Consider the following 17,595-nt stretch of genomic DNA (forward strand, 5'->3'; position numbering starts at 1 on the left):
AGGCAGATAGTATGCTTCATCATTAGTCCTTTGGGATTGTCTTCGATCACTGTACGTCCGAGAATAACTAAGTTATTCACAGTTTTCCATCAAACAATGCTGCTGTTACTGTGTACAGTGTTCTCCTGGTTCTGTTCATTTCACTATGCATTAGTTCATGTAAATCTTTCCAAGTTTTTCTGAAATCGTCCTACTTGCTATTTCTTATAGCACAATAATATTCCATTACAATCATACCACGGCTTGCTTAGCTATTCCCCAATAGATAGCCTCCCTCCGGATTTCAATTCTTAGCCACAACAAAAAGAGCTGCTATGAATGTTTTTGTACAAATAGGTCATTTGCCCTTTTTGGGGGATGTCTCTGGGATATAGACCTAGCAGTAGTATTGCTGTATCAAACGGTATGCAGTTTCGTAGCCCTTTGGACATAGTTCTAAATTGCTTTCCAGATTGGTTTGATCAGTTTACAACTCCACCAACAGTTTAGGTATTATTTTAATTTTAGTCAGGAGAAGCCTTTCGTTCAGGTCAAAAAGATTTAGTTTGAAAAGAAATATGTGTATCAATTCAATAAACATTTACTAAACACTTATTAACTTCAAGACACTAGATACAAGGATTTATTAATCACTTATTATAGGCTAGGTAGGTGCTAAGTGCTTTACAAATATGATCTCATTTGATCCTCAAAAGAGCCTACTGTCCTCACAAGTAGCTATTATGATCCTACTTTTACAGATGAAGACACTGGGGCAAACAATAACTAAGAGACTTGCCCAGGTCACACAACCAGTGAGGATCCAATGCCAAACTGGAACTTCAGGCCTGGTGCTCTAGGCACTGTGCCACTCCAGATACAGAAGAAGTTACTAGCTGATAGGAAGAAACTGTTTTTAACTGGTGGGGTGGTGGTGGTGGCGGGGAATTGGGCACTGTCAGAGAAGACATTCTATTGGATTGGTTCTTTAATGCAGGGAGATACTTTAAGAGGAAGGAAATAGGTATGGAGAGATGCTCTCTCCAGAAACTAAGGATGGCACGAAGATGGGGGAGCGCAGGACAAAAAATATCCATTCATCCCTCATAGTGGATCAGAGACCTAATAACTCTGTGCCTGCGCAGTCCAAGTTGGATATACCGTGGAGGACTGGGGAGCTGAAAGGAGTTTTGTTAAAGGTCAGCTTCTGAAAAGAAGGCTTTATTCTCCTTACTATTCTGGAGCCAAGCCTTCTACCACAAAATCATGAAAAGAGCTCCTTGCTAATTGTTTTGTGGTCTATTATTTTGTCCATTTTCCTCAAGCAATTCTTCCTAAATAGATGATCTGTACTGGGTGTTTTGGTCCACAAAGCAATTTGTACTTTTTCTGTGGTCTGCAATATCTTTAATTTCTTCATTATACTAACCTACCACCTTTCTGGGCATCTATTCTAGACATTTAGGAAGCCAACTTTTATGTTTCAAGGTTTTTCTCACTTTGCTTCTGGGAGCTCATTAATCTTAAAAGCTTGTTTTTTTTTTAAAACTGAAGCTAACTATAATGACAATGACTTCTGTCATCTAGAATGGAATGTTCAAGTACCACCCATTTATTCCTCATGACTGTATTTAAAGATGGCACCTCATTTCCTGTGGGGGTAGATGCCATATCATCATGGAAATTCTGTCGCATATATTGCACTGCTTTCCAACTTCATACTGAACCCTGGCTCAAAGTCATTAGAGATCAGTTGAGATAGTAGATGCTTTGGGCAAAAAGACAATCACTGCAGACAGTCTAATGCTTACATGTTCCAACTTCGTCACTGACCATCTGTGTGACTTTAGGTGATTCATTTAACTGCCTTTAGTTTGCATGTTGTTAGAATGGGGCTAACAACCTCTCTTCTCACCCTTCCTCTAAGGACCATTATCAGGATCAAATACTATGGAAGTGAGAGCCCTCTGAAAGAGAAGATGACTTTATGTGCTATGTAGGACCCTACCAGCTACTTCTTAGTTACCTTACAATTAATATCATGTCAATAAAGTCTGATCCTATGAGAAATACTTTTGTCAGTGCTCACTTTGAGAGTGGCGGGGCTATAATAATCTATTCTCTTGTTGCTTTTTTTCTTTTCTAAGATTCAAGAAATGGAATTTTCACATGGAAATTTCTACTTTTTAATGACTTACTTTTCAATGACGTATAGCTATGGTAGAAAGGACCAAACTATAGGGTAGGGATGACTAAGTTTAGGGACTTGCTGAGACATGGGGCCTTGTAGAGGGTTGGAAGCTGTAAGAAACATGGGACACTTGAATTTTCTGGCTATAAACCTTCCACTTTACAAAAATGTCAGCCCTCTACTTAATTCTGTCATGGCCTATAATATTACTTTGGAAGCCTTTTGGGTTTCCAGTCTAGCCACAAGGTGAAGTTTGGTTTCAGGCACCTCTGAATAAACTGTAAGTAGGCTGCACTACTTGTGGTAACAAAGATCTAAAAAACAAAGTGGCTGCCTGTCACTTAGGGTACAGCAAAGCAAACTGTGGCATTTGAATGCAAAAGAATACCACTGTACTATAAAGAACATGGAGAATAGAGAGAAACATTAGAAGAACTGTATGGAGTGATACAGAGAATAAAATGTAGAACTGGGAGAATATAAAGACTACAATGATGTAACTTTTAAAAAATACACCCCAAGAGGTAGCTAAACAAAATTAATTGCAACGATAAAAATTCTGGTCCCAGGGAACAGCTAAAGAAACTAATTTCCTTCCTCTTGGCAAAGACACTGAAAAAAACAGAAGTGGGATGTTGCATATGCTGCCAGATACACTAATTCTGTTAGTTGCTTTTACTTAACTGGTTTTCTTTGTTACAAGGGAGAGTAACAGTAAATATGCCAGGAAATGATTATGGCATAAAAAAATAAAGGCAGTAATAAAACTTAATAAAGTAACAGTTGAAAATGCTGATTTCAGAGTGATCAGCACATCACTTTATTCTTTCCTTACAATCCTTCCTATGTTGGCACTAGGTTTGTACTTATCATCAGGCACCCAAATTTCTATTATTTGGACCTGTGTACGAAACCACTTCTGCAAGCTTCTCCCTTAATGACGATGCTAAATTCTCCATCAGAACACTGGCATTTAGCACATGACATATTTCAATAAAGTTTAAAAAAAATAAGCTTTAGCCAGTGTGTTAGCTTTCTTACTGAAAGCTGCAATTGGGTATAATTGCAACATTTTATTTGTTTTTCTTAATTATGATGAAAAGCTGTTTTCATTGTTCTAAGTTTTGCTTTGCACAGAACAAGTGATACCCTTGAAAAGTGAATGTGGAAAATAATCATAGATTCACGAACAGCTAAACAAGTGGCTAATACATGATTGTGATGGAATATTATTATGCTGGAAGAGCCGATGACTGTGATAAAATCAGAAAACAAAAGGATAGGGGACGTAGATTGGACTTAGGATTTCTTTTTTTAAATTTGTTTTTAATTTATGGAATAAAACAAGTATTTCCATAATAGTATAATAAAAGATGATTGAACATGAAACTGCAAATCTATTATGTACAACTTGCTATTTCTTCTAAATATATAATAAAGTTATGCAAATTTCTTTTTATCTTCTCTCCTAGATTAAGATTTAGGAAATAAGGGAGAGATTTTTGGAGGGTTTTGCAGATCCAGATTAGGAGGGTGGAAGTGGGTAAAATAAAGAATAGAAGGAGAGAAGATAAAGTAACCAGGACAGAGTAAAAAGAGAGGCTGAGAAAGAAAACAGTGAATAAAATAAGATAGATGGAAACTCACAAATAGTCATAATTACTATAGTAGATCTCTTTGTGGTGGCAAAGAACTGGAAATTGCAGGGATATCCATCAACTGGGGAATGGTTGAACAATTTGTGGTATATGACTGTGGAACTATGATTTCACTGGTACTGGGAATTCCCAGGTTTTCTGATTTTATCACATACATCAATTCTTATAGTATAACACTATTCCATTACAACTGGGAAACTTCCTCTACCAAAGCATCTTCTCTACAATTTATAGAAAATTTTAAAGCAGAATCTGGAAAATAAAATCCAATAATATAAATGGAAAGTACAACAATAAAATATTTAAAATTGAATGCTGTAAAATTATAATGACCCAAAATGGTCCCAAAGAAGAGATATAAGAAGGCAACTTCCTTCATATACATATATATATTTTTTTCTTTTGCACAAGTGGGAGACCATGGGTTTGAAACACTACAGAAGATTCCTGTCCCCTACCATGTGTTGGTTAATTATGCACAAATGTTTTTTTTTCTTTTTTATTCTTTGTAATAAGGGATACCTCTTTGGGAGGGAAAGAGAGAAGGAAATACACTGGGAAATGTAAGTGATCTAAATACAAAAGACCAATGAATATTATTATTATTAGCAACCATTTATATAGCACTTTAAGGTTTACAAAGTCCTTTTTATCTGTTATCTAATTAAAAAAAAAACAGTGAACGTGGAACCTGCTTTCCCATTGAGACCTAAAATTTATTTTCCTCTTATTTTCACTTTCTATAACTGACAATGTCTTTGGCATCCATGCAATTAAGGTTAATGTCTATTCTGGGGAATAGAGATTATGAGCAGACATTATCACAGCAGGGCCTGGTCTAGATCTGTTTACATAGTGATATTTCATAAAATTAGAATCAGGATTAGAATTCAATATTTCAGAGTAATTTTAATCTGAAGTTATAATGGCTATAAAATTATGCAAGCAAGATACGTGAACTTCACTCTCATCTCTTTTTACATAAACAATCTGTCAATTCCTTTCTTGATCTGCCTTATAAAAAATGAACTCTTATCAATGCTTTTGATAATACTGTTTTCATTTCCCATGCCACTCTGCTAATACAGCTGTCCCTTGTAGTAAGTTAGGTAAAAGAAACTGCCAACACTGACCGTGCCTGACAGTCTCATTCCACACCTGTAGTCTACCATCTCGCTAAGATGAAAAGTATGTTCCAAGATGGAGAGTCAAGATGGGTCAGTGTAGAGATCTGAGTTCTGATGTCTTAGTGTTGTTTCCTCTATCCTATTGTGGACATTATTCTCCTTGTTTATTTCACTCTGCATGAATTCATATCATCTTTCCAAGTGTCTGCATTCTTCTTTGTCTCTTCTTATGGCACAAAAATTCCAATATATTTCACATGCCACAATTTATTTAGCCATTCCCATATTGATAGTTACCCACTTACCTTCCAGTTTTTTTTTTTGTTACCTCAATGAGTGAAGTTAGAAATATGTTCTTTGTGGGATCTTTCTTTGTCACTGAGCTTCTTGGAGTAAAAAGCCTAGTTCAGGCATTGCTAGGTCAGGTGTTATTAATAGCTTAGTCACTTTTCTCATATATTTGCTATGTTTTGTCACATCCTCAAATAATCTTATCTGTTCCTTACTTCTCTAGGTTTATCATACTTTCCTAAAAGCCCGGTAATATCCCAGAGCTCACTTTCTAGAAACAGCCCAAGTTTCTCAGATAATTTGGCCTTGAGTACAGAGATAGATTTGAATGATGAGCAAAGAGTGTCTGAATTCGGCACTTTTAACTATGAAGGACTCCAGGCTTATTCAGTCAGTCTCACTAGAAAGACAGGAACTTTGCACTGCCTATGATGCAAGTAAGTATAAAACAGTGAGGAAAGGACTGGATGGATAAGTTGCTAATAGATGCCAATATATACACAAAAATTTATTTGGTTAAAAAACATTTTACCATTCATCTTGATCCAGAGATGAAGGAAATCTCTACTTGGACTGCCTGACTCATAAATACTCCAGCAAATGTAAATCAGACCTCCATTCATAGTACTATAGTATTCAGTTTAGACTGGTTGCTATTTTTGTAGATCCTGTTTTATCGGTGAGGAACCAGGACTGCAAGCATTTAGTACCTGGCTCAAATTCATGAAGCCAGAATTTGAACTCAAATCTTCTGGCTTCAGCCCTCTTTCTCTTGCACCTTTGCTGGCACAAATGAATACACAATCAACTCCCAGGGTTACTGGATATTTGTAATATTCAGAAAATGGCTTCAGACACTAAATGACTGCTTCCTCTTTTTCTTCCTCCCTCACATCTGGTTAAGAAATGAAACTGATCAATCAATCAACACTTATTAACGAAATGACTAAAATGTGGATGACGCAAGACAGAAAAAGAGAGCTTGGGGATATAGATCATATAGAAACTGAATAATCTCCTTATGAATAAGTGAAATCATTTTATATTTTAAAGCTTAGTATCTACATGTCCTGAGTTACAGCAAACGGCTTTGGAGGAAGTGATAAGAGACCTGCATGTATTGCTACCAATGTAGCATAAACACTCAGAAATAAAATGCTCCTTCTGTGTTATAAAGATTATACACCATTAACACAAGAACCAGGAAAAAAAATAAACATAACTATGACAAAGAAAAAGCATAAAATCTGTGAATAAGTTAGTGAAAAAATAGGAAACAATATTTTGCCAGAAGAAATAAATTCTGCATTATTCTATAATCTTGTTTTAAACAACTTGATATATTTAACAAATTATTCATGGGAATGATGAATTTGCTTATATCCCATGGAATTAGGTGAAATGAAGATTTTAAAAGCATTACTCTAATATCATTATAGATAGGTAGGGAAAATTTACATACAAAGAACTTCCACAATATGATAGAAGCATTATACATTTTTATAATTTTGTAGGGTATTTGCTGTTTTATCTCTATAAAACTTATCAACTCTACAAAACTTTATTGTGTTGTTCTTGTTAAGTCAATTCAGCTGTCTGACTCTTCATGATCCCATTTGGGGTTTCTTTGCGAAGATTCTGGAGTGGTTTTCCATTTCCTTCTTCAGCCCATTTTACAGATGAGGAACTGAGGCAAACAGGGTGAAGTGACCCGCACACTCACACAGTTAAGTGTCTGAGGCTGGATTTGAGTTCATCTTATGTGTCTCCCTGATTTCAAATCCAATATTCTATCCACTATGCCACCTAGCTGCCTATAAAACTCAATAGTAGCTATTATTTGAGGCAAAATTTGCTAATCTGCAAAATGAGATGTTCAAAGTAACTATCATACATTGCAAACAGAAATGAAGGGTAATAGATAACTTGTTTTCATGTATGTATTCTATTGATAACAGAGAAAGGGCAGCAAATAGAATTGTTCTGAATCAAAAGAAACACAATTTCTTTTGGTAAGCAAAACACTCCATAAAACAGCTAGGTTTTTTTTTAATTTAAAAAAAGTAGCCAGTGATTTCTGGTAGGGCTACACTAGACTTGATTTATGATTATAAACTAGAATTTCAGGTCAGGAAGGTTCAGAAGAAAGAGTGCAACACTGGGAGTCAGGAGATCTGGATTCAAATTCCAGCTCTAGTTTCCTGAACTTGAGCAAGTCACAAAATTTTAAAGTCTCAATTTCCTATTCTGTAATAACGGATTAATAATACTTGCATAACCTACTTTCACAGGGTTGTTTTGAGGAAAGCACTTTGTAAAGCTTTCTTACAATATAAAAATAAGTTATTATTGTTACTACCTCGTTCCATACAGCAAAAAATAACATGATTTACTGACGCAAACGTCATGACAACATTTCTGATTCTTCTTTGTACTTTTTTGCAGGGCTTACAGATCTCTGAAAACGAACTGGGCCAATCTATGGGGAAAGATGTCTACACTTGCAGTGATGGAGAAATCATTCTTCAGAAGGGTTACCATCTACCTTACTAAGTCTAATGGGTCCCACCTGCCCTACATTTTCCTGTGATCAAGACCATTCTTTATGACATTATTTCAATCTTAACTTGCTATGTGACTTTAGCTAAGACACCGAATCGTTTTTTCTTATTTTAATATATCCATCTTTACAATAAATATGCCATCATTACTGAGAGTATTTAGGATTCCTGTAAAATAGCTAAAGGGAAAATTGTAGAGGAGGGTGACAGATTTGATGTATTCACAAAACACTGGCTACCTCTCTTGCCAAGTTGAGTAAGAAATTGCTTGCTGATTTCCCCTTTCTGTTGCGACCCGAACTTCTGATTTATGATAATAGATGACATCCATTTCCTCCATTTTACTTAGCACTCCTGCAGGACTACAGGATTATTACTACAAAATGTATTCCAGAGGTACACAGGGATGGTGCTACCTGAGTAACTCGGTGTGTCTGACTAGTTGTCTCATATATTAGGGATGCAAGGACCAACATCAATGAGAGCTTTTTATTAGACTGACTCACAACCTTTGGTTCACTGGAGAATATCTGACAGGGTTTATGAAAGCTGCTCTCTCAAGGCTTCTTGTCTAAGCATGATAACCTTGGATACAATTCCATCAAATCATGACCTCACCCTACCCCCATCCCTCAAAAGGACTAATTTTATGGCCAATAAATTATTCAATGCTATCTAAATTATAAATGCCAATATGTGAAAAGGAGTATTTTAACTAGGACATTCCTCACATGAAAAGTAATTTATTATGCTGGATAACATAGACAGCAGCAAAATTTAAGAAAATAATACTGCTAATATAGCTTATTAATACCTTTCCTATAGGGGCGACACTAAAGAGTTCGACAAAGAGTTTTATTGTTTTTCAGAGAGACTCTACAAACCTCAATCAAGTGATCTGAAATTCTGTAAAACACATGCTCGTTCCTTAACTTCAATTTCCTTCAGTAGTTTTATAGATCCCTTAGGCCAGACAGAGCAGAAACAGATGGCGCTCTGGAGAACTTTACAGTGCATGCCTGCAATACCACAATAAATTTAAAAGTTTTGCAGATAGTGAGCTTCTGGTATTAATCTTGACACGAAATGGTTCTGAGTATACTATGGTATTTTCAAATTTTTTAATCTGTTTGCTAATCACATCAGCTAAAATATTTTCAAAACTCAATCTCAAAATTCAAAAACCTTGGCAATATCATTTTGACAAGTTGGAAAAGCAGGCCGGCATCTGTTTATATACCATTGTGCTTTTCCCTAAGGTCTACCTTGCCCCATAAATTGTTCTACTGGTGTGAAAAAATACAAGTCAGGTCTGAAAAAAAAAAAAAAAAAGGACTCCTCCTAAATCACAACCATATTTGCCAGAAAAAAAGAAGACAATTGCATATTTAAAGGAGTTGCAAAGCATGCCACACTAGTTTCCTTTGTTATTTTTCTTCCCTAAATGATTTTCTTATTGTTATTCTATCTACCTAAGTTTCACTGATGCCATGATAATTCCTTTAAAAAAAGGTGAATATTTCAATTATTTATGGTTCTTACATAATTTTACTAAGGGTAGTCATATATGGAGGTCCTCTGTAAGAGAAGTTTAAAAGCAAGTAACTTTAAAGAATGTGTTTTCCAAATGGAGATTGTGTCAAATACCCCCTTCTCTCCAAATTTTTATGTGAATTGAGTACCAAAGTGTGGCTGAGGCCAAAGTTATCAAAATATGCAAGAAAAAAACAACAAAAACACCAAAACATCACCGTAACTATAAAAAAAACAACCAGTCTTCTGCAATCCTTAAGAATCCAGAAGGATGTCCGATCTGGAAGGGGGAAATTGGTAAAGAACCTTCAATTTAGGATATACCTGCCTGAATGGCTGATAGCATCTCCGAAAGGTCAATTTTCCCCACCTTTACTTCTCTAAAATGGAGATGCTTGCAGGAAGTGACAAGGAACACAAATGGGAAATAAAGTGGAAAGTAAGAGGGGAGAGTGTAGTAGACACTAAAACATCAGGAGTTTAAAGTACACAATGATTAGAAGACACAAAGGGGCAAGGGGGAACAAGCAACAGTTATTCTAATTTCAGGAAAATAGAGATAAAAGAGGTAAGAGAAAGAAGCCTTGAACACTAGGAAGGGTGAATATCCACCTAAAAACAAATCGTGTTTGGATAAGGAGAACAGGAAAGTAAGGGAAGATCATCTATATTTTAGCATCTCCCGAAGGTCTAACCTAAGAGGTAAACCCTCAGTTATCTTAAAAATTCTTCTATAAAGATATCCTGTGGATAGATGAGGTTTTTAAAAATTGAAACTTTTCTTTTTTAGAGATAATGGAATTTATGCTTATCATGGTGCTAAAAAAAAATAATAGCTCAGAGAGGTGATTCCATGGCTGACAGTCAAACTCAGAATGGGAGATAGGGAATCCTGGGTCCCGACCCATCAGGATTGGTGAGGACAATGATGGTAAGACTCACAGTTTTTAGGGAAACTGAGGTTAACTCAGAGAAGCTGGCCAGTGGCTGAGTATCTAGACAAATGAGACGTTAGTTCTGAGCAAAACATGGGGGCTGCAGAGAGCCATGAACTGGAGTTGGGCTGTTCAAATGGAAAGCATTTTCAACCAGGGAAAAAGAAGTAGACCACCTAGGCATCTGCCATAAAGGATCCTGTCTCCATGATCAAGGGTGATGAGTAAAAATACTTTCGGACTTAGGGTTGGAAAAAGGGTGAATTAGGAAGAAAAAATGCAAGTGACTTTAAAGGCTGGAATTATGTTTGAGTCTGCATCAAATTGACAAGTAATATGAGCTATATTTGTATTTTACCTAATTTGTGCTTTGAGATTTTCCTGCACCATAGCAAAGTAAATGGTAGAACTTAAAAGGCCAATGAAGATAATTTAAACTTGCCCTTAATGTAAGAATCCTTTCTACATCATTCCTGACTGACTGACATTCTTTATATGAATACTTCCAAGGACAGGAAACTCATCATCTTATGCACCAGTCTACTCTGTCAGAAGACTCCTTCTTATATATTTCTTTCTACTTACTGGTCCTTGTTTTGACCTCTGGAGCAAGGGCTCTTAGCTTTTTTTTTTTTTATCATGGCCTCCTTTAACAGTTTGATGAAGTCTATGGACCTCTTCTCAGAATAATATTTAAATTGAATATACAAGACTGCAAAAGAGGCCAATTATATTGAAATCATTATCAAAATGTTTTTTAGGAGAAACAAAGTTCATGGAGCCCAGGTTTAGAACTCATACTCTAGAGCAGGGGCAGGGAACCTGTGGCCTTGAGTGCAGCCCTTAGACAGACGTTCTGTGAAGTTTGGATTACCTCAAAAGGCCACACCTGAGGACATAAGAGGGCCACATGTGGCCTCGAGGCTGCAGGTTTCTCATCACTGCTGTAGAGTAAAACAGATTGAGTTTATCCTCATGACCACTATTCTCAAATATTTAAATACAGCTACAGTGCCATCTTTCCCCTTTAGGCTCATCTTCTCTGTGGTCTCTTCAACGAAGCATTGCATGAGATGGTTTACAGATTCATGAAAAGCTGGATGAAGTCCACTTTTTCCAATATCTATCTTGAAATCTGATGCCTAAAAGTGAGCAGAACGTGCGTCAGGTGTTGTCTGACAATGAGTAAGTAAAGTGACATTAGCAATTTTCATAATCTGAGAATTAAAATTCTATTAATGCTGACTAAGATATTGTTTGGTTTTATTTTTGTTTAGAAGTCTTACTACATAGATGCTACTATTGCTGAGAAATATGAAAACCACCAGATCTATTTTCAGAGCAACTGTTTCCAAGCCCAGCCCTGGGGCAAGCGTTATGATCCTAGAGGTGCAGTTTTAGGAAGAATTTTCCTCCCACCCCAAATTATTTCCTTCCTTTTGCTGCCTCCAATGGTGGTAGTAGGGAAAAATAGGCCAAGTGAAAGGGAAACTGGCCAAGGGCACTTCTGCTTGTGGGCTGCCATGTTTTATTACAGATATGATGTATAATATGTCAAACATTGATAAGAGGGTTTATATTTCATCCAACATTACAATTTCAAATAATGCTGCTAATGAGAATTTCCTCCAAACAATACAGTATTGCTAATAACATTAACAGATGAATAGCAGTATTTTTTTTAAAGGTGGTAGACCAATTTGTTGTATGTGGTGTATAGGTATCCATGTTTATATACAAATGCTTCATTTGTAATCCCAATAAGATTTGATACAGATAAAAATATAATAGTAGCATATCTATTCTTTTTGTAACGTTACTTGGTTTTACATAAGTAAAAAATGAGTTACATACAGAGTGCCGATGTAGGGTAGTGAGAAGAGAATGTGGCTCAGAGTTAGGACAATTTGGGTTCAAGTCCCTCCTGTGACTAGCTGGGTGACCCCAGGAACATATCAATTCCCTAACAGTAGGAGGTGCACAGCAGGTGCTAATTTATTATAACACCTATTATCATACTAGCTACAAAATGATACACATAGGACATTCACTAGAGAATCTGAGATATTTTTTCTTGAATGTAAAGTGATGTGCATAATAGTATATCAATAGAGGTTACTTTTGCATTACCTCCCATTCCTTACTACTTCTAGAGCTGTCTTAGCTATTTAAAGAGTATACTAAAAGAGGAGGGAGTAATAAAATAAAATAAAATAAATCCTGTTAACCCTTAGCAATACATATGAAGTTGACTGAAATATGATGCTGTAATATTCATTTCATTATGAATTATAAATAGTGATACCACAGGTCTCAAGAGATAAAGACAAGGCTCAAATTTTCTAAAATGTGGGGTGCACTGAAAGGGAGGAGAGATAAGACATTGTAAATAGTTAGTGGTGTGATTTTTTTTTTAGCACAACTCCCACACATTTAAAACCCTAACCCTATATATATTCTATGTTTACAACAAAAACAAAATTCCAAAGAGAAAAATAAATCTAAATGAACACAGCAAATTTATCCCAATGGGTGTGGGGGGGGGAGGTGGGGTTAATGAGAGTGTACTGTTACTGGGTAAGCAGTGAATCAAGCTATAGATGGCAGTGGGGGATTTGCATCATGACTTTCTCTCCTTCTCACATGCTGGCATGGCTTCGTGCAGATGCAGGGTCTAATCTCTTCCTGACTTCACTGGACACCAATGAAATGCACCCTACCCCCCCAGTCCTGTTAAACAGGCCCATGGAAGTTTCCTGAAAGGTAAGGTTCCATAATTCTAAGGGCTCTTCTGATTCAAGCCTGAGTAGTGATGCCAGAGGTCTGATTAAGCTTGCTAATAATAATTCTGGGGGAGAGGGGGAGGGTAATAACCTCATACTTTTGCTCTACCTTGCTGCCAGGGCATGTCTTAGTGTAGAGATTTAGACACTTAAGAGACCATTGCCTTTTCTTTTGAGAGAAAGCTTGGCTTGCCAGAGTTGAAGGACTTGGGATCAGATTCTGCCTTTCCTACTTGCTACCAGAATAGAAATTAGCATCTAACAGAATTTCTACCCCTGCCCATGTTAATTCCAGTTTTGCTAGGAAGCAATAAGGTGCAGTGAAAAGACTTTTGGATTTGGAGTCAGGAGAAATTGGTTCAAATTTTCCCTCTTTTGTTAACTACCCATGTGACTTTGGAAAAGTCACTTAACTGAACTATCAGCAAAATGAAGTAATTAAAAAGTCCCTTCCAGTTCTCAACCTAGGATTCTATGATTCTGTATTTGCCTCATTAAAACTATGCTTTGTATGTGCTTTAAGAATAACTGAATCTTAAACACAGAATGGAACTCGATTGTCCTAGGTGCCCAAACCATTAAAATGGTATTTACTTAAAAAAATAAGAACAAGAACACAAGAACTTAGATAAAATGATTGGCATGGAGGGGAGAGGAGGAAAAGTTAGATCAATAGTAGAATGCACTAAAGGATGTCACTAGATATACACAGTCTTTGATTTGACTAATGCAGTAGGGAACAAGGACTAGGGTTGGGAGGGGAAATCTTCATTCTCTTTTTCTTAAAATACAGAACTTGTAAACTTCTGCAGGGTTTTTAAACTGGAAGTCTAGGAACTTAAAGTTTTTTTTTTCTTACATATTTAGCATTTACATTTTGATAACTATTTTAAAATGGTTTTCTTTGTAAATCTACATATTTTATCTTATGCATTTAAAAATATTCTGAGAAAGGAGCAATAGGTTTCACCAAATTGTCAAAGGGTTCTATGATACAACAAAAAGGTTAAGAACCTTTGTCCTAAAGTTTGAATAGTTACAAGCTTCAAAAAAAGCTTTCACTTTACATGGAAGTGAATGTTGATATGTCTGGTTTCATTGTAACAGTATCAAAACCTTCTCCCTAATAAACTTAACCACAAGAGTTTTTTTAAAGTGCCTGCTTTCTGCTAATTTATAAAAAGCAGAATCCTGTCAGATAAAATTTCATGAAAATGATCTATAAACCAGACTGTCAAAAGTGAAAGGTACTCAGGGCAGTACTTATGGACAACAAATACAGCAAACCACTGGAAAGGTTTCCCGTTACTGCAGCAACAGAAAGCACGGTAACACAGCTCACGTTACGTGGATTTGCAAGTTACTGTGAGGTCACAGGAAATCCTGAAATGTTTTCCACATTTTCTTTCATACATTTTATGTCAAATTTCCTGCAACTGAAATCATAAACCATCATCCTGCTGGAACTTCTTTTGAAAGAAAGGAGATCTTCTGACACTCCCTCCTGAACACCTAATAACTCAATTCGTACTCCTGTAACAAGACACTGAAAGACAGGATTGAAAATAGACTATGATAAGGCTGAAATGTCAAATGTGCTGAATTTTCATAATGAAAACCAAACTGATATCATTAAGAGCATTATAAAAACTACATTTAGTGGGCCAGTGAAAGCCTTTTTCCAGAAAGAGTAACAGCACAAATGATTATATTTAATAAGTATATATGTATATACTCAAGATTCCTCCTATTTCAAGATTCAAGATGTATAATTGGCTTAAAGTGCACATTTGATTGTATAATCTCTGTGTAAGCAAGTATATAGATGTATACACAATGCTTCCAATTCCTTACAAAGTACCTTTTATTGTTCCTCAAATGATTATGAGGGGATACGTAGAACATGGGAAACTTGGAAAAGTCAACATTCTCACAAGATTTATCACTTAGAACTACAGAATTCAAAAGCAGTTCAGGCCAATGAAAAATGATGCTAAGATGTGAATATTTTAGAAGTAAAATAAAATCTGTAGATCATCATTTATGGACAAGAATGTTTAGCATACATTACCTCTCCCGACATATCAGGTGCCATAGGAACAGTAGGCCATAAAGATGAGTAGATTGCAAAAAACACCACCCAGAGTGCAATGCTGCCCCAAATTGCTATATGGCTGAACTGTGGGGGGTGGGGAGGGGAGAAAAAGAGGGTATTGAAGTTAATATACTTTTTTAAAAAAATGTTGCACTATTATTTCAAGAAAAAGATGCAGATGTAACTTTCGTAAATCCCTTCAAGCTCCTGATTTTATCCCAAAAGGATTATTTTCAACATTTTGAAAATAATCCTTTTTTCTCCCTAAGGTTACATGGCTATTCAGACTCTCACCAAACGCCATTCCCCACTCCAAGCCCACAATCACAATATATACAGCATAGAGTTATGAACTAAATGAGAAACTTGTGTGCACAGTAATTGGAAGCCAAAAGAAAAATGTCATTTCACATAAACCACTAACTTCCAGAGAAAAAGTCTCAGTTGAATTAATCAAAAATGCTACGGAATAAAGAGAACCCCAGTGCATATGGGCTCAGAAGTCATCTCTGTAATATATTCCAACGAGGTCACACCCTACCAGCTTTTAACCCTGGAATCAACTGAAGAATCTGCAGTCATCACATCTACCACATCTTCTGCATTTTCTCCTTTGGCTGCCCCCTACATGTCCCTTGTATGCTTAAGAAACAACCACAGCTCCTTCTATATCAAATTAAATTATAAATCAAATTAAGTGTTAACTCATCTGTACATTGCACCAGCCTTATTTCTTAATACTTAAGATAGATCGCCGGCTTGATCCAAGCAAACTTAATTGTTCATCTCCTTGCTTTGCATATACCATTCTCTTCCTCTGGGTTCCCCTACTCTAATCTGGAATTTCATCTTTAGATGAATTGAAGTCACTGTCTATAAAATTTTATTTAAAAATCTCTCCTAAGAAGTTTTTCACTGATTTAACTTAATATTACTGCAATCACACTCTTTCATTCTATATCTATCTTGCATTTAGAGATTCTGTATGGATTATATTAATTTGTACTCGATGTTTAGTTGAGTGGTTTCTGGCTTACACTTTCCCTTGGGCAGGTTAAACAACTAAAAGTTTTGACTGAAATTGCTTTAAAAGCTTTCTCTTCCACTTTGGCTTCTTTTTTTACAAGTTACTGAGTCAAGTTACTGTAGGACTTGACTAGAAAATAATAAGATCTTGAACCATGTTTTCTGTTTCTTTCTAAGAGGCAGCACAGGACTGACTGGAATCTAGGTGGTGTGGGGTTGAGTGTCTGATCGGTCACTAACTAACTATCTGGTAAAGAGAATCTAAAGTTCTTTGAAGTCAAAGACTCTTTAGTTTTTGGTCTTTGCATCCTTAGTACCCAGGCACAGTGTGGCACATAGCAGATGCTCAATAAAATTTTCCTTAATTGATCCATGGCCATAGTAAGACATAGCAATAGTAACTCGAATGTAAACACATATGGCTTTATAATTTCCAAAGTATTTCACTGAACTTGCTTTCCTCATTTGTAAAATGGATTAGATTTCAAGAACTCTAACATCCTTTAAAACTCTAGAAGTCTAAGATACTTGAAATTTTGCATCCTCCTACTGCTCCCCTTCCAAAAAATAGCTCAATGCCAATATCAGTGACATTGCCAGTCGGTGTTTATGTCTATTTTGGGTTCCACACAAACTTGTAAAATTGCCAGAACCTTAAAATTTAAATGTCAACTAATCTGTGATAAATAACATTATGATAATGAATATGCTGTGTACAAAGAAAAAGGAATTAATGGAGAGAAAAGAGAATCATGATTGGACTTGGAGTCAGAAGACTGAACCCCTATTCAGTGACATACTCCACAAGTTCTTGGGCACATTAAATCTCTTGGAGCCTCAGTTTCTTTATCTGAATGAGGATAACACACAAAACTGCATACTTTATTAGGTTGTTGTATCAAATGTAAGAATATGTACAGAGTGCTTTGTAATCCCAAAGCAATATAAAAATGCGAAATGTGATCATCATATATGACTACAGAGATACAAGTAGAACTGATTTTTAATTATTCACAAGAAGACTACTCGAATTATGATTCAACCCATTTGATCAATATTTACTTTTAACCTCTTGCTGATTTAGAACCGTTGTCAATATTTTCACTCCTAGAAAAGGCAAATTCCCACTTGTAGTTTACAGGCTATCATGACAGGAAAGAAGAGAAAAAACCTATTAAAACCCAACACTTTCTCAGTTATTTTGCCTGTGCTGGGAAAAACTGGAAAACTAAGAGGCTTGTGGAATAGTAAATGAGGTATCCACCAGTTGCTTTGCCTTAGGCTGAAAGCTGGTGCAGAATGTCTCCAGCACAGAGCAGAGTGGAGTTTTGGGTAAGAGGGAAAGAACATGGGGACTCAGGACTTCTTTATTCTCCCTGAGCTGGTTTGTTTAAAATGGAACTTTAAAGGATGCAT

The 17,595-nt window shown here is 36.1% G+C and overlaps 1 protein-coding gene across 9 annotated transcripts in view; it reads right to left on the minus strand.

Annotated features, from left to right (window-relative positions):
• Nucleotides 1-17,595, minus strand: part of ATP8A1 (ATPase phospholipid transporting 8A1) — a 278,564-nt gene that overhangs the window by 25,245 nt on the left and 235,724 nt on the right. For 6 of the 9 annotated variants that reach the window (XM_072620622.1, XM_072620621.1, XM_072620616.1 and 3 more), the window contains one exon: nucleotides 15,130-15,237. The exons of 1 other annotated variant lie outside the window; for it this stretch is intronic. In XM_072620622.1, the coding sequence (XP_072476723.1) occupies nucleotides 15,130-15,237 (108 nt within the window). 2 more of the 9 variants (XM_072620618.1, XM_072620620.1) reach the window with 2 other exon arrangements.

This window comes from Notamacropus eugenii, chromosome 6 (assembly GCF_028372415.1).
Source record: "Notamacropus eugenii isolate mMacEug1 chromosome 6, mMacEug1.pri_v2, whole genome shotgun sequence".
Lineage (NCBI taxonomy): Eukaryota > Metazoa > Chordata > Mammalia > Diprotodontia > Macropodidae > Notamacropus > Notamacropus eugenii.